The sequence below is a fragment of the Rana temporaria genome, chromosome 3, assembly GCF_905171775.1.
Source record: "Rana temporaria chromosome 3, aRanTem1.1, whole genome shotgun sequence".
In the NCBI taxonomy this organism is placed as follows: domain Eukaryota; kingdom Metazoa; phylum Chordata; class Amphibia; order Anura; family Ranidae; genus Rana; species Rana temporaria.
Genome location: NC_053491.1, coordinates 359,771,369 through 359,786,969, shown reverse-complemented (window position 1 = coordinate 359,786,969; position 15,601 = coordinate 359,771,369). Strand labels below are relative to the sequence as shown.

Below are 15,601 nucleotides of genomic sequence, written 5' to 3'. Positions count from 1 at the left end.
GCACTAAGGTAAAGGAAGCTATTTAGGAAAAAAAGGCGGTACTGATGGGGACAGATAAGGCGGCACTGATGGGCACAGATAGGTTGCACTGATGGGAACTGACGGGCACTGGTAGGTGACAATGACAGGCACTGGTAGGTGACAATGATGGGCAGCACTGTTTGAGGCACTGATTAGATGTTGCACTGTGGGCATTGATAGGTGGCACTGTGGGTACTGATAGGCGGCGCTGGTGGGCACTGGTAGGTGGCACTGACAGGTGGCACACATTTACACAGATGAGCTGTCTGCAGCTCTCCCTGATTGGGACCGATGTCCCGCTGTCTTCTGCCGGTGATCAGCTTTTTTTCCCCCCTCACGCTAAATAGCCGATTACCGGCTCTGTTTACATCACATGATCAGCTTACTCCGATCTGTGCTCCCCCGAGTCTCATAGACTCGCTGATCACAGAGTGAGGCACGCGCCCTACAGGGGGCGCGCGGGCCGCTCGAGCACGGGAGGATGTCTATTGAAGGCCTCCCGGCAATTCAGGTCCGGGCTGTAGCCGTCATTCGGCTATAGCGCGGATGGAAAGTGGTGAATGTATATTTTTAAATAAAAAATTAGTATTTTTACAAAACAATTTAGTGCTTACTGGGCTCTCATGGGCATACTTAAAGGGTCACTAAAGGAAAAAATTTTTTTTGATGAAATGAAATTAAATTGTTTACAGGGTATAGAGACATAAAAGTTAACTGATTCCTTTTAAAAATGATTAAAATAGATTAAATTCAATCATATAATGTGCCTCTAGTTTCACTTTCACTTTTAAACTGGTTTCATGTTTCTGTGAAGTAGAGAGAGACACAGAACAAAAACAAACAAATCCAGGGCAGTGTTTTGTTTTTAAAATGAATCTGATTGGTTCTGAGGAGTTTTAGACACACAGCTTGGACCACAGTGAAAAGCTGCCATGAGATTTTTCATAAGGAGCCAGACAAGCAGGAAGTGTGGAGATCAGAGCAGAATCACAGCTTCTTCAAAGCAAAAACTAACAATGAGGACATGAAACCAGGACTGCAGTAAGGTAAAGAAAGCTATTTAGCTAAAAAAAATATTTTCCTTTAGTGATCCTTTAACCACTTGCTTACTGGGCACATATACCCCCTTCCTGACCAGAGGACTTTTTGCGATTCGGCACTGCGTCGATTTAACTGACAATTGCGCGGTCATGCAACGTGGCTCCCAAACAAAATTGGCGTCCTTTTTTCCCCACAAATAGAGCTTTCTTTTGGTGGTATTTGATCACCTCTGCGGTTTTGATTTTTTGCGCTATAAACAAAAATAGAGCGACAATTTTGAAAAAAAATATATATATTTTTTACTTGTTGCTGTAATAAATAGCTAATTTTTTTCTCAGTCTAGGCCGATACGTATTCTACATATTTTTGGTAAAAAAAAAAAAAAAAATCGCAATAAGCGACTGGTTTGCGCAAAAGTTTTAGCGCCTACAAAATAGGGGACAGAATTATTATTTTTTTACTAGTAATGGCGGCGATCTGCGATTTTTATCGGTACTGCGACATTATGGCGGACACATCGGACACTTTTGACACATTTTTGGCACCATTCACATTTATGCTGCGATCAGTGCTATAAATATGCACTAATTACTGTATAAATGTGACTGGCATTGAAGGGGTTAACACTAGGGGGTGAGGGAGGGGTTAAATGTGTACCTTAGTGAGTTACTAACTGTGGGGGAAGGGGGGTGACTGGGGGAGGTGACCGATCTGTGTCCCTATGTAATAGAGACACAGATCGGTCTCCTCTCTCCCTGACAGGACGTGGATCTGTGTGTTTACACACACAGATCCACGTCCTTGTCAATGTAACCGCCGATCGCGGGAGCCTGGCGGACATGGCGCATCGGCATTCCAGTGATGCGGTGGGCGCACGCGCCGCCGGCGCTCTCGCGCGCCCCCCAGTGGCCAGGAGGAGCGAATGCCGTAAAAACACGGCGGCTCAGAGATTTAGAACCACCCTGCGGCCGTATAAAGTCGTACGGCCGTCGGGAAGTGGTTAAAGCAAAGTTCCGACAATTTTTTTTTTAAAGTCAGCAGCTACAAATACTGTAGCTGCTGACTTTTAAAATAAGGACACCAGATAAATAGGTGAGTAAAGGGAATTGAAGGACTCCTCTCAAGGGTGCTAGCCACGGCTCACCTGCTGTACAAACTGCAAAAAGGAAGAAACGACTGCACTCCAAGATGCCATGGCAATGATTAAGCACATGATACTGTATAAAACATATCTGCATTGATGTCTTGATTGTCGTTTTTCCTGTAGTGTGTCACTTGGATGGATCAATAATGGACTCATATTCATCATCTTGGAGTGCAGCTGTTTCTTCCTTTTTGCCAAATTGCTCTTGCTGACATCATTGCCCCCCCAGACTGCTGCCCCGCTTCTCCGCAGCTCCTGGACAGCAGATTTGTGTGTGACTATCTTGCTTACTTGGGGAGCCACAGCCGGTCTGAATAATGTGTCCGGGTTTCAGTCTGCCTGAAACCCGAACACGTGATTCAAAACCCAGACTGTCCAGGTGAATCCTGAACAGGAGGCAACCCTACTCCCATGCTGCCATTTAAATAAATAACATCATTGGTGGTTGGCTGCACATGTGTTATATGAAGTGCATGACGTCATGCGTTCCATTTCACGAATTTGCTGTATGATATTACATTGATCTGCTGAAGGGAAAAGAAAAACTTTTCCGCAAGGTCACGTGAACTTAATGTTGTATCCAGCACCTGTGACTTCATGCACTTCGACACCGTTTTGCTAGTATGATTATACTGCAAGAATTCTCAGTTTAGGAACAAGTTGGTGATGTTGCCAAAAAAATAAAGGTAAGTAAAAACAAAAACAACTTTTTTAAAGGAAAGGTCTGTTTGATTATTTCACAATCTGCATGCAAAGCAGTATGCTGATGTGAACTTTTGTCAAAGTAAGAGTCAGGATTTTCCTTGATTATCCACTTAATCTTTGGAAGATGTACCCCCCTTCCTGACCAGGCCTTTTTTTGCGATATGGCACTATATTACTTTGATAAAGCTTTCTTTCTCATTTTTTGCACTCTAAACAAAAAAAACAAAAAAATGTTATATATTAAAAAAAAAAAATTGAAAAAATCAAATTTCTTCATCAATTTAGGCCAATATTCTGCTACATATTTCTGGTTAAAAAATCCCAGTAAGCATATATTGATTGGTTTGGGAAAAAGTTATAGTGTCTAAAAACGATGGGATATTTGCATTTATTTGTATCTATTAATGTTTTACTAGTAATGACGGTGATCAGCGACTTACAGTGGGGATTGAGAGTTTGGGCACCCTAGGTAAAAAATTGTATTAATGTGCATAACGAAGCCAAGGAAAGATGGAGAAATCTCCAAAAGGCATCAAATTACAGGTGTCTGCAAAAGTTTGGGCACCCTGCAGAGTTAATATCTTGTACTGCCCCCTTTGGCAAGTATCACAGCTTGTAAACGTTTTTTTGTAGCCAGCCAAGAGTCTTTCAATTCTTGTGTGAGGTATCTTTGCCCATTCTTCCTTACAAAAGTCTTCCAGTTCTTTGAGATTTCTGGGCTGTCTGTCACGCACTGCTCTTTAAGGTATATCCATAAATTTCCAATTATGTTGAGGCCAGGAGATTGTGAAGGCCATGGCAAAACCTTCAGTTTACGCCTCTTGATGTAATCCCCCGTGGATTTTGAGGTGTGTTTAGGATCATTAACCATTTGTAGAAGCCATCCTCTCTTTAACTTCAGCTTTTTCACAGATGGCATCAAGTTACCATCCAAAATTTGCTGAAATTTTATTGAATCCATTTTTCCTTCTCGTGAAATGTTCCCTATGCCACTGGCTGCAATACAACCCCAAAGCATGATTGATCCACCCCCATGCTTAACAGTTGGACAGAGGTTCTTTTCATTAAATTCTGTGCCCTTTCTTCTCCAAGCGTAACTTTGCTCATTCCGGCCAAAAAGTTATATTTTAACCTCATCGGTCCACAGAACTTGTTTCCAAAATGCATCAGGCTTGTCTATATGTTCATTTGCGAAGTTCAAACGCTGATTTTTGTGGTGAGGACGTAGAAGTGGTTGGTTCTGATGACTCTTCCATGAAGACCATATTTGTACAAGTATCTCTTTATAGTGGAATAGTGTACCACAACTCCAGTGTCTGACAGATCTTTCTGGAGGGATCGTGCAGTCAAACGTGGGTTTTGAATTGCTTTTCTCACAATCCTGCGAGCTGTTCTGATATTTTTCTTGGTCTTCCAGATCTTGCTTTAACTTCCACTGTTCCTGATGACTGCCATTCCTTAATTACATTCCGAACAGAGGATATTGACATCTGAAAACGCTTTGCTATCTTCTTATAGCCTTCTCCAGCTTTGTGAGCGTCAACTATATTCAGTTTCTGTTTTCTAGACAACTGCTTAGAAGAACCCATGGTGCTGATTGTTGGGGCAAGGTCAGATGAGCCTGGGCATTTAAAACCTTTGAGATTGACATCACCTGGTCTTCCCAGACGATGATTGAGAACAATTCATGACACTGGCAGGTCTCAGCTTTGCAAAGGGGCAGTGCATGCTATAAATTCTGCAGGGTGCCCAAACTTTTGCAAACGCCATTTTTTTGTTTTCTGTAATTTTGAAAGTGTAAATGATGGAAATAAAATCTAACTTTTTTTGACATATTATAAGAATGTCTAATCTGTAATTTGATGCCTTTTGGAGATTTTTCCATCTTTCCTTGGCTTCGTTATGCACATTAATACAAATTTTTACCAGGGGTGCCCAAACTTCCGATCCCCACTGTATAGCAGGACTGTGATATTGCACTGGACAAATCGGGCACTAACTGACACTTTTTGGAAAGCAGTTTTTAAAATATGCTTGTACTAATCTGGCTGGGAAGGGGTTAGACATCAGGGGCGATCAAAGGGTTAACTATGCCTAGCCAGCGTTTTACTTAGTATGGGAGGTGTTTTTACTGGGAAAGACATGGAACCTAGTCCCTGCTTTGCAGAGACACAGGATCCATGCCTTGCCTCATGTCAGAACTGCAATCTGCCCTATTTACATAAGCTGAATAAATTGAGATAAGCACACTGGGATAGCTGGGCCAGACTTGTGTCCGTTTACACTCGCCTACCTCCAATCTGACCTAATCTGGCAAAAACAAATGGAAGGGAATCTGAGGGCAGTTGGTTGTAAGTGGAAAGCCAGTCCGTTTCCATCCGACTGCCCATAGAGTAGAGTGGGCTGTGTCCGTGTCGGCTCTACATAAGGGGAGCAGACACGGACCTGTCAGCTCAGCTCAGTAGGGGATCAGTGAACAGGTCCCCTGATGAGAAAAACTAATCCGGCCGTGTGAAAATGTGGGAAGCGCGATTCGCAGGACTTCTATGTTAAGACTGACTTTCCATGGCAAGAGGAAGACCCACTTTTTTGCTAGCCCACTAAGGGATTGGTAGTTCCAAGTGACGGCTGTTCCCCTGCATGACTATGCATCCGAACTTCATATCCCAGGGATCTTGGCTACCACCAGGGAGATTGCTAGAAAGAACTATAAAAGAATCCAGAGACCCACCTTGCGCTCTCTTCCTCCAGGGCCTTGTGTGTGAAGGACCTCTCCACGCATGGAGAGTGAGGTTGCGGCCTAACAGGCGGTCCACAGCATTCCTACCTGACCGAGAAGGGATCCAGCGATGCCTGCTGTTTATCGGATTTCTGATTAGCACCATCTCTACAGTGCAGCTACCCACACTTCATGCTCCGTAACTGGGGATCATTACAAGTGGATCTGTAGCCAGAACGTCCATTTGGGAGTCGCTAGCTGAAGGCGTTGAATTGGTCTGGTCGTTGGTGAGAGGGCGATTGCCCATCTTTGCAAACCTTTCCTTTGTTTCATAGGGACAGAGACAGCTTTACCTTGGGAACACTTCACTGCACCTTCATTTGAACACTGTACATAATTCTCATCACAAGATATACTACCACTCTGTTACTACTCCCTATTGGATACAATTAATGAGCTTTGACTGCTGGGGAAGACTATCAGATCTGCAACAGGGACATTTTGTCATTGCTACTTAAAGTGGTTGTAACTTGTAAACCTGTTATAACCACTTTTACCAACAGGTAAGCCTAGATAAAGGCTTACCTGTAGGTGCTCGAAATATCTCCCAATATCTCTTTACAAATGAGACGGGCACTGATGTCTATGGCGATGCATAGTAGCCCATTATGCTTTACCTTTGCAGGGAACAAGGAGGAAGTAAAACCCATCAGGGGTTACTTCCTCTTTAAAGGGCCCTTACACCATCCATGTTTAGCTGCATCTCTTATTAGGATCAGAGGTTAAACAGGCCAGCCTGGGTTTCAATTTCTAGAAGTACTGTCAATATTTATTCCAGTTTATTCAAGTCAATAGTTATGTTCAAGTGGTATTCTTCTGTACATAGGTGTATATAATATTCTGTTGTTACCTTCTGTTTCAACTGACATTTCTTAAAGGGGTTGTAAAGGCTCGTTTTTTATTTTCTAAATAGGTTCCTTTAAGCTAGTGCATTGTTGGTTCACCTTTTCCTTTAATTTCCCTTCTAAATGTTTTTTTTTCTTTGTCTGAATTTCTCACTTCCTGTTCCTCCTCAGTAAGCTGTTCTAAATGACTTTCCACCGCTCGGATGATGGTGGAAAGCTTACTGAGGACAAACAGGAAGTGAGAAATTCAAACAAAGAAAAAAAAACATTTAGAAGGGAAATGGAAGGAAAAGGTAAGTGAATCAACAATCCACTAGCTTAAAGGAACCTATTTAGAAAATAAAAGACAAACCTTTACAACCCCTTTAAGTAATCATTTGGCGGAGTTTGAGCTGCTATTCCAAACTCAGTTGAACCATTAAAGCCCTGTACACACGGCCAGGAATCCTGTCAGGAAAAAAACGTTGGTTTTCCTGACGGGATTCCTGGCAAGCTTGCTGTGCATACAGACGGCCATTCTTTTGAATGGCAAGAACACGGTGATGTCATCGACTATGACGAGCCAGTGCTCGTCACATTCGATGCTGTTGCCGCCATCTTGCTACACCCCACACTAAACTTGTATGCTACCGCGCATGCGTCAAACTCTTATCGAGCATGCGCGGGTTTCCAATGGAACAGGTAAGCATACAGACGACCAGGCAGGTTGTTTTCTTGGCAGGAAACACTCTGCCGGGAATCCCGATGGGAAAATAGAGAGCAGGTTCTCTGTCGGGAAAACTGCTAGGGAGCATACACACGGCTGGGATTTTCGGCCAAATGCTCTCCTGGCAGTTTTCCTGCCGGGAAAACCGTTCGTGTGTACAAGGCTTACCTCTTTGTATAACCACACCTTAACTGAAGTATTCCAGTAAATGTTAATAGAATATAAACACATTGAGTGTTGTCTTATTACTCAAAGGTATTGCAATAATGTCTGAACCCAGAGTGTCAGGTGGGTTGGAAGGTTCAGAGGGTCATGGCAATGCAGATGAGTAGGTACATCCAAGAAGAACCTAGGGGGCCGTGCTACATTTTGTTGTCCTTTTTTGATATGGAGGAATACTCCCTGCTGAGCTATTGTATTCTGACAGACTTCCCTGCTAACAGAATACACCTATCAGAATTGCAGGCTACATCCTGCAGCGCTGATCAAGCGACAAAAATTCAATAGGGTGGTTGATAGGTAGATTGACTTCTGTACAACCACAGGGGCCATACATGGATGGAAATTAGGCCAGTCCCTGCTGAACTAGCATCTGATCACCTCCTGTCTCTTTCTGTACCTTCCTGTCTACATGCACTCACTTTAGCATCAGCTGCTCATCCTTGCCCTGGCTTTACATCACTAAAAGTGACAACAGTGGGCTGTGTCAGTGCAATTTGTGTGTAGTCAGGGCCCACAGTAGTCTCCTTTGTGAGAGGGTGACAACACAAAAGAGAATTTGGTAGACAGTTGTCACACTATAAAAGGAAATGCCTGAACCAGGACCTTCATGTCAGGATTACTGAGTATTAATTTAATAAAGACAGCAAATTTAAAAAAGACTGAAACAAATTTTGAAATTTCATTAACAAGTTTAAAATTTTATAGGGTATTTTAATGATTAGATTTAGATCTAATAAATCAAAAAAGAGAAATAAATAAAAAAAAGAGAAAAGTTACAAAAATCCTTGCTTTTGCTATCAAGTTGTAACCTGCCTGAAGAAGCCACAGGGATAGAAAATGCAAACTTACTGCGATTTACTGGGTTCCCATCCGGGTAGGTTGCCAGCTGCAGGTAAACCGTCCATAGTCCCAGGAGGAGGATGGAAAGCAGCAGCAGCAGCCAAAAATGCTTCTGTAGCATCCTTACTGGGAGCGGGCGCACCCATACATTGGGTGCCCGCTTGCCTTGCGCCCGTCTGTACAGCATGGTGCTCCTTTTCTGGCACACCACTGCATCAAAGCAGAGGTCATCGCCTGTGTCCCACCATGACCAGCGTGGATCTCAAACCAGCCTCTCTGGAATGTGTGCAACAGGTACTACTATGGTGAAAGTGGCCGTGTCCCCACAGGCAGGTGTCCTGTTACCTTGCAGTAAAGGCGGAGGGCGTTCGGTTAGTGTCGGTTTTCAGGATGCTTGGCTGAGAGGTTATGAAATACTGGTTAATTTTAAATGCAAGTTGAAAGGTAAAAGAGACAGACAGCTTTGTGCTCTTCTGCAGTGTTTCTTCCTGGTGTCACCTGTACGCCCCCACCTGTGAGACTCAGCCCTTGTTTATAGCACCCGTCCTCTGTCACTCTCGTCTTGCTGTCACTCGCCTGTCCTTTTCTCCTCCTACTTCCATTCTCTTCTCGCCTTTTCAGCCCCCTGGGGCTCAGGCACTTTGCTCCTAGGGAGGGGTGACTCTCTCATAGTTGTGGCCCCTCCCTGGCTCTTTCCGTCAGGCTACTGCTTAATGACACTGCTGTAACAGGCTTTGTAAGACAGTCATACCTGGTGATGGCTGACGGCTAAGATACCTGGAGGGGAGGTCAAACATAAGCACAAGGAGTCACCTGCGCCTTGGGGTCGGCCGTTCGGGTCTGCCACTTGCTACAAGTCATCGCAATGTTTCAGTTTTCAACAATTAAAGTAACACTAAAAACATTTTTATCAATCAGCCACAGGAGAATAAGTCTGCATTCACACCTGAGCGTAGTGTCTTTGAGTGTTTTTCCGGTGTTTTTTTTTCTTTTATGTTATGTGCGACTTTGGCACGTTTTTATGTGCAATTTGCGAGTTTTTATACAGCATTTTTGAGCATTGGCATTTTTTTTTATTAGCCGATAAAATTATCATCTGTTGTTTAATTTGTTGCTAGGTTTTTCAGCGTTTCTACCAGCTTTTATTTTTCTTTTTTATTATTATTCATTTGTTATTATTATTATTTTTTGTTATGATAAGAGGTTAGAGTTAAGGTTAGATTAGGGTTAGGATTAAGGTTTAGGGTAATTTATTTTTGTTATGATTTTTTCTGCTAAGGCCCCATTCACACCTAGGCGTTTTTACGCCTGAAACGCACTGCTCACGAACGCGGGAGGGCAGATTTAACATTGTTTCCTATGGTGCCTGTTCACACCTGAACGCCTGAACGCCTGTCGCGCGAAGCTCAAACTAGTCCCGGACCTTTTTTTGTCGCGCGAAGCGCGCGACATAGGCGTTTCCGCGCGTTTTTTTTTACCATAGAAAGTAATGGGAAACGCGCGAATTGAGCGTATCGCGCGACAGCAAGCGTTTTTATGCGCGTTTTTACGCGCGTTTTGACGCCCATACAGCTCCAAAACAAAACAGGAAATGACATATTTTTTAACAGGAACTTGTGAAATCACCATTTTACTTTACTTACAATAAAGAAAAGTCACATTTTTATCAATGGAGGCCGAATTTGATAGAACCCTTTCGATGCTGGAGCCTGAAAATTTCATCAGGATGGTGAAGGAGCACCCCTGTCTTTATGACAGCAGGGCACCGGGCTACAAAATGAGGACCACCCGTTGGGACGCTTGGTGTTCTATTGGGAGCCAAATCTATGAGAACTGGGCACGGATAAATAAGTCCCATGATAGCAAAGGTAAACTCTATCAAAAAACATAACAGAAATACAAAATGCCACTAATGAAATAATGGAATGATTGTTTGTCGTTACAGTAGGCATTTATTACCGTACCAATATGCTGTTAAGTTTAAAAATGTGTCTTTACAAATATGACTATTGTGCGGTCATGCGACATGGCTTATAAACATAAATTGCGTTCTCTTCTTCCCACAAATAGAGCTTATTAATGGTGATATTTGATCCCCTCTGTGATTTTTAATAATCCAAAAATTTAGTGACATTTTTCAAAAAAAATATTATTTTACACATCTTTAATCTAAAAAAATTAAAAAATTCAATCGACCTAGCGACTACAGCGTCAGGTGGGGACGGGGGCTACACAGGACCTACACTCTGCCTGCAGTGATCAGTAAATATATGTTCACTGCATTCATTGATACTGTGACAAGGGGATGGGGGAGTGGATTGGAGATCCAAAAGGGGATTGTGCCTACGTGTACTGGTGTCAGTGTCATCACTTCCCTCTTCCTGTGTTTACACAGGAGGAGAAAGTGACACGCAGGGGGACACATATAGAGCCACTTAACCCCCGGATGTACCCTGGGGGTCCTGATCGGACCCCCAACCCACGTCTAGGCGGTCACTTACAGGCCCTTTATTAGACCACAGAATAAATACATAAACTAAGTTTACAATAGATAGAATGTCACTAATATAAAATGGCACACAATATCATAGGGCTATTGAACCCAATGATAAAACTGTATCAAAATAAAATTAGAATGAGACTTCTTAAAACATGAATCATTTTTTATTTTTTTTCCACAAAACAGCATAGTAAAGATTATATTTCACAAAATAAGCGTGTCAAAAGCTGAAAAGTTCAATAAATTAAATGGAATTGAGCTGCCAAGGGACCTGCCCTTCAGGAGAGACAAAGTATGCCGCATACTGTTCACGGACATGTGTCCCCTGTGTGTTCCCACGTACACCAGTCCAATGAGCTCTTTCCAGAGTCTCATGGACTGGCTCCTCGTAATCTAGACCATCGCGCTGCCTGACAAAATTGTGCAAGGCACACGCCGCTTCTACAGCACTAATGGCATTTTGCATGTTGAGCACAATCGGTGTGTGGAGAACCCTCCACTTGTTCGCCAAAATTCCAAAAGCACACTCAACTACGCGGCGTGCTCTGCTAAGCCGGTAGTTGAATATGCGTTTGTCTTCGTTCAGATTATGTCCTGAATAAGGCCGAAGTAGGTGTGTGTTCAGAGCAAAAGCCTCATCACCCACAAAGACACTTGGTAGGGGAGGGCCGTTTGTGCCCGGGAGTGGACTATTTTGTGGAAGGTCCAGACCATCTGTTCGAAGTAATTGCCCAAAAGAGGAGTTCCCAAAAATCGCAGAGTCTGCACTACTTCCATAGGAACCAATGTCAATATAGGTAAAGCAATAATTGGCATCAGCCACAGCCATTAAGACGAATGAAAAGTATTTCTTATAATTGAAATACTGGCTCCCACTAGCCATGGGCTTAACAATTCTGATGTGTTTCCCATCGATCGCTCCTAGACAATTCGGAAAGTTACAGCGTTCCCAGAATACTTGGGAAATTTTTTCCCAGTCCTCTGCTGCCGGTTTTTTAAACACAATGGGTTTCAGGACTTCCCAAATGGCACTGCAGGTGTCCCGAATTATATAACTGGCAGTAGATCTTCCAATACGAAACGAGTAATGCAGACTTGCAATCGATTGTCCAGTTGATAGATACCTACAAAGAAAATAATATATATTATTTTATTTTATTTTTTACAGTGAAAATTCTAAAACTCAGATGGAAGAGTATAAGGGACGCCTACGCTCGCCAGCTGAAGGCACAGCGGGAGCAGCGGCGAAGTGGGAGTGGAGCATGTTCGGTGAGAGAATACGTTCATGCAAAGGAATTGGAGTTTCTGAGACCGGTGCTGGATTTGGGGAGGTAAACCATTATCTGTACTTTGCTCGGTAAACCAAATGTTTTAAAATTATTTTTGAATACATGATTTCTTTTTTCAGTACTGAAAGCTGCTGGGACGAGGCTGCCACAGCTGTAGTAGACAGAGAGAGCGTGGCAGAGAGAGGGGACAGAGAGAGCGTGGCAGAGAGAGGGGACAGAGAGAGCGTGGCATCGGGGGATCAAGCGATGGCTACTCTGGAGCCGGAACCGCAGCACTCCGAGGCATCAACTTCTAATGCAACAAGACCACTTGCAGAGCAGCCCCCAGTTAACATTGCGCATATTGGACCTCCGCGTGCTCTGCGTAGGAGGGCTCCTGCTCCGGATCCAGCCCTGGATCGTATGTTGGACATTATGACCAACATGTCTGACCGGATGAGCAACAGATCGTATGGCCAAAATGTAGCAAAATGTCTGGGGGAACTAATCGACAAAGTTCCCCCAAATCTGCAAGCGGTGGTGCTGTCCTGTACGGCTAGATACATCTCGACATTTATACCCCCGACAGAAGCTGACGATTTATCCGAACCACCACCACCCTATGGCCCATATGCCAATAAACGGACCGAGCATGTCCCAACACCACCCACGACCCATTTCTCCCCACCACCCGTTACCCTTTGGACAGGACCACAGCTTTCCGACCAACCTCCTCGACCAACACCACCACCGACTTCTGCGCACCATCCTTTCACCACCACTCTATCTCATTTACCTCCTGTGCCAACACCTTCCACTCACACTTCTCTGAATCCTTTTCCTTATACACAACCTTCTTCTTACCACCCTCATTCTCCTTTTCCTCATCTCTCAACACCACCTGTCACATACAGTACTCTGCCTCCTACAACACTTTCTTCTTACCACCCACCACCTTCTACTTACCCTGCGTTAACGACTACACCTACATCACATTACCCACATCGACCGAGACAATCGACTTTCAGGAATGCCCCAACACGAACACCACCACCACCACAAGCAACACCACCTTCCAATTGGTCAGGGGAAGACAGCACCACCTCCACTTGGCCCCCTTTTGCCCACGCACTGTCGGTCGCCATGTCACCGCACGGGGAAGAGGACTCCTCCCCAAATTTACAGCAATTGTAAATAAGGATTATGTATAAAACATTTTTGTATATTTTGTGTATTTGTGCACTTTGTGTATATTTTCATAATAAAAAAAAAAAGACCCAATGTTTTGGTTGATTAAAATATTAAAATAATTTTGTTCCTACAGAATTTTTGTTTGGTTTTTATTACACATATATATATATATATATATATATATAATAGAGTGTATTACATTCAAAGCGCTAAATAAAAATTACCTCAGTGTTATGATAAGTCGCTCCACAGGGGGGATACAGTTGCGGAAGTAGGTGTCCATCCTCTGCAATCTGTTGATCAACAATTCCAGCAACTCATCAAAGCTGTAAAGGAAAATGAAATTTAAAATTGGCAATGGATTGGTACTAGGGTTGCCACCTTTCCGGGATTCACCAGAACAGTTCGGGTTTGGAATCATGTGTCCGGGTTTCAGACTGCCTGACACTCTGACAAATTTTTCTGACCAGAATATGGATTTCCGGCAGGGTTAATGGCTGCAGGGGATGAAAACTTACAACCCAGCAGCCACAGATATACCAGGATGAGATGTGCTATCTGCCAAGGGGTGAGTGAGCTCACCCTCCATCGCTGTCTAACAGAAGCACCCACCCCCTTTCTCTATCCTGCCTCTTGGTGAGTACACTAGGAAAAATCAGAGTTCTCACATTGGAGTCCTCTCCGTACATCAGAGATCTCGGTTTCCCACTTAGATCATGGTTCACAGAGCATCCCTTATGTCTGAGTATCTTGAGGTCTCGCTTCAATCAGATTATGTTGGTTAACCCATACAGTGAAAGGGAAATCTGGGAGTTGAGATGCAAAAGGGTGACTGTGATGTAAAGGGGGACTCTGTGCACTGTAATGTAAAGGGGGATTCTGTGCACTGTAATGTAAAGGGGGACTCTGTGCACTGTAATGTAAAGGGGGATTCTGTGCACTGTAATGTAAAGGGGGACTCTGTGCACTGTAATGTAAAGGGGGACTCTGTGCACTGTAATGTAAAGGGGGAACTTTGTGGACTCTAATGTAAAGGGGGAACTCTGTGGACTCTAATGTAAAGGGGGAACTCTGTGCACTGCAATGGAAAGGGGACTATTTTTATTATATTCATATGATTAGAAATGTAAAATACTAACAAAATATATGTATAGTTCATAGTATTAAAAAAAATAGTTGTGCACCGCAGAAGTGTACATGTTTGACTTGAAGAAAAGGTGGCAACCCAAATGGTACAATGTAAAAAATAAATGATTCCAGATCATTTTTTACTAACCTTTTTATGGACATTCTGGTGTAGTCCAGAAATTTGTCTTCATGGTCACGGAGGTCTTGGTACATCACCCAAAATTGCCCTCTTTCTTCCCGATCAGCAATGACGGGGTGTATCCAAAATCTGCGTTGCCTCTTCCTTTTTCTCTGCCTCTCGTTTACAAGATATTGGCTAGCAGTGGCTGCTGCCATGAACAAAGCCATCTCGTCATCACTCATTTTCACAATTGAGTCAGAAGCACAAGGATGACCCGGAAGAGGAATTATCACCCAGGAAGAGGAAAAAAAAACCTTTCACATAGCAACAAATGATGACAGAGGTGATCTATTTTACTATTGGTCAAAAAAAAAAAAAAAAACGCTGGACGTCGCTCTGCTCAAACGCGCGCAAACGCGCACAAACGCGCGCAAACGCGCACCAAAACGCGCGAAAAAAACGCGCGTAAAAACGCCTGGTAACGCCAACGCCTAGGTGTGAATGCAGCCTAAAACTACTACTACTAATAATAATTAATTAATCAATACATGTAAAATAAATACACAAATTAATAATAATAATCCTAGATAAATACAAAAAAATAATAGTATGCAATAATAAATATATAACCCCTAACCTTAAACCCTAAGGCTGCATTCACACCTAGGCGTTTTTACGCCTGTAGCGCTACGCCGCTGCCGCCAGAGGGCTGAAAACAGATGTCCCTCTATGGAGATGGTTCACATCTCCACGCCGAACGCCGGACGCCTGTCGCCTGCCGCGTGAAAAAAGGTCCCGGACCTTTTTTTCAGGCGTCTTCGAGCGTTCGGCTAGGAGATGGGAATCATCTCCCTAGAGAGGGTCATCTTGGGGCACATCTAGGCGGACAATACCGGCGTTTTGTCGCCGCAAATCGCGGTACAAAACGCCGCTATTTTTACCGCGATTTGCGGCGACAAAACGCCGCGATTTCGTCCGTCTAGATGTGAATGCAGCCTAAGAGCCCTTTCACACAGGTCCGACTTTGGATCCGACTTCAGGTTGCCCCTAGTCGCCTCAAGTCGCGCTGCATAAAGAAATCAATGTAAGT

At 43.6% G+C, this 15,601-nt stretch overlaps 2 protein-coding genes across 2 annotated transcripts in view; one reads left to right on the top strand and one right to left on the bottom strand.

Annotated features, from left to right (window-relative positions):
* The window catches only part of B4GALNT3 (beta-1,4-N-acetyl-galactosaminyltransferase 3), a 98,435-nt gene extending 89,438 nt beyond the window's left edge, over nucleotides 1–8,997 (bottom strand). The window contains exon 1 of the mRNA XM_040345266.1: nucleotides 8,313–8,997. Coding sequence (XP_040201200.1) covers nucleotides 8,313–8,490 — 178 coding nt within the window. The 5' untranslated portion in view covers nucleotides 8,491–8,997. The remainder of the gene's footprint in view (nucleotides 1–8,312) is intronic.
* Nucleotides 8,998–11,877: 2,880 nt separating this feature from the next.
* Nucleotides 11,878–13,331, top strand: LOC120932698 (extensin-like). The gene is made up of 2 exons (XM_040345267.1): nucleotides 11,878–12,134; nucleotides 12,212–13,331. Exon 2 carries the CDS (start codon nucleotides 12,339–12,341, stop codon nucleotides 13,263–13,265), a length of 927 nt encoding a protein of 308 aa, XP_040201201.1. The 5' UTR covers nucleotides 11,878–12,134; nucleotides 12,212–12,338; the 3' UTR covers nucleotides 13,266–13,331.
* The last annotated feature ends 2,270 nt before the right edge of the window (nucleotides 13,332–15,601 follow it).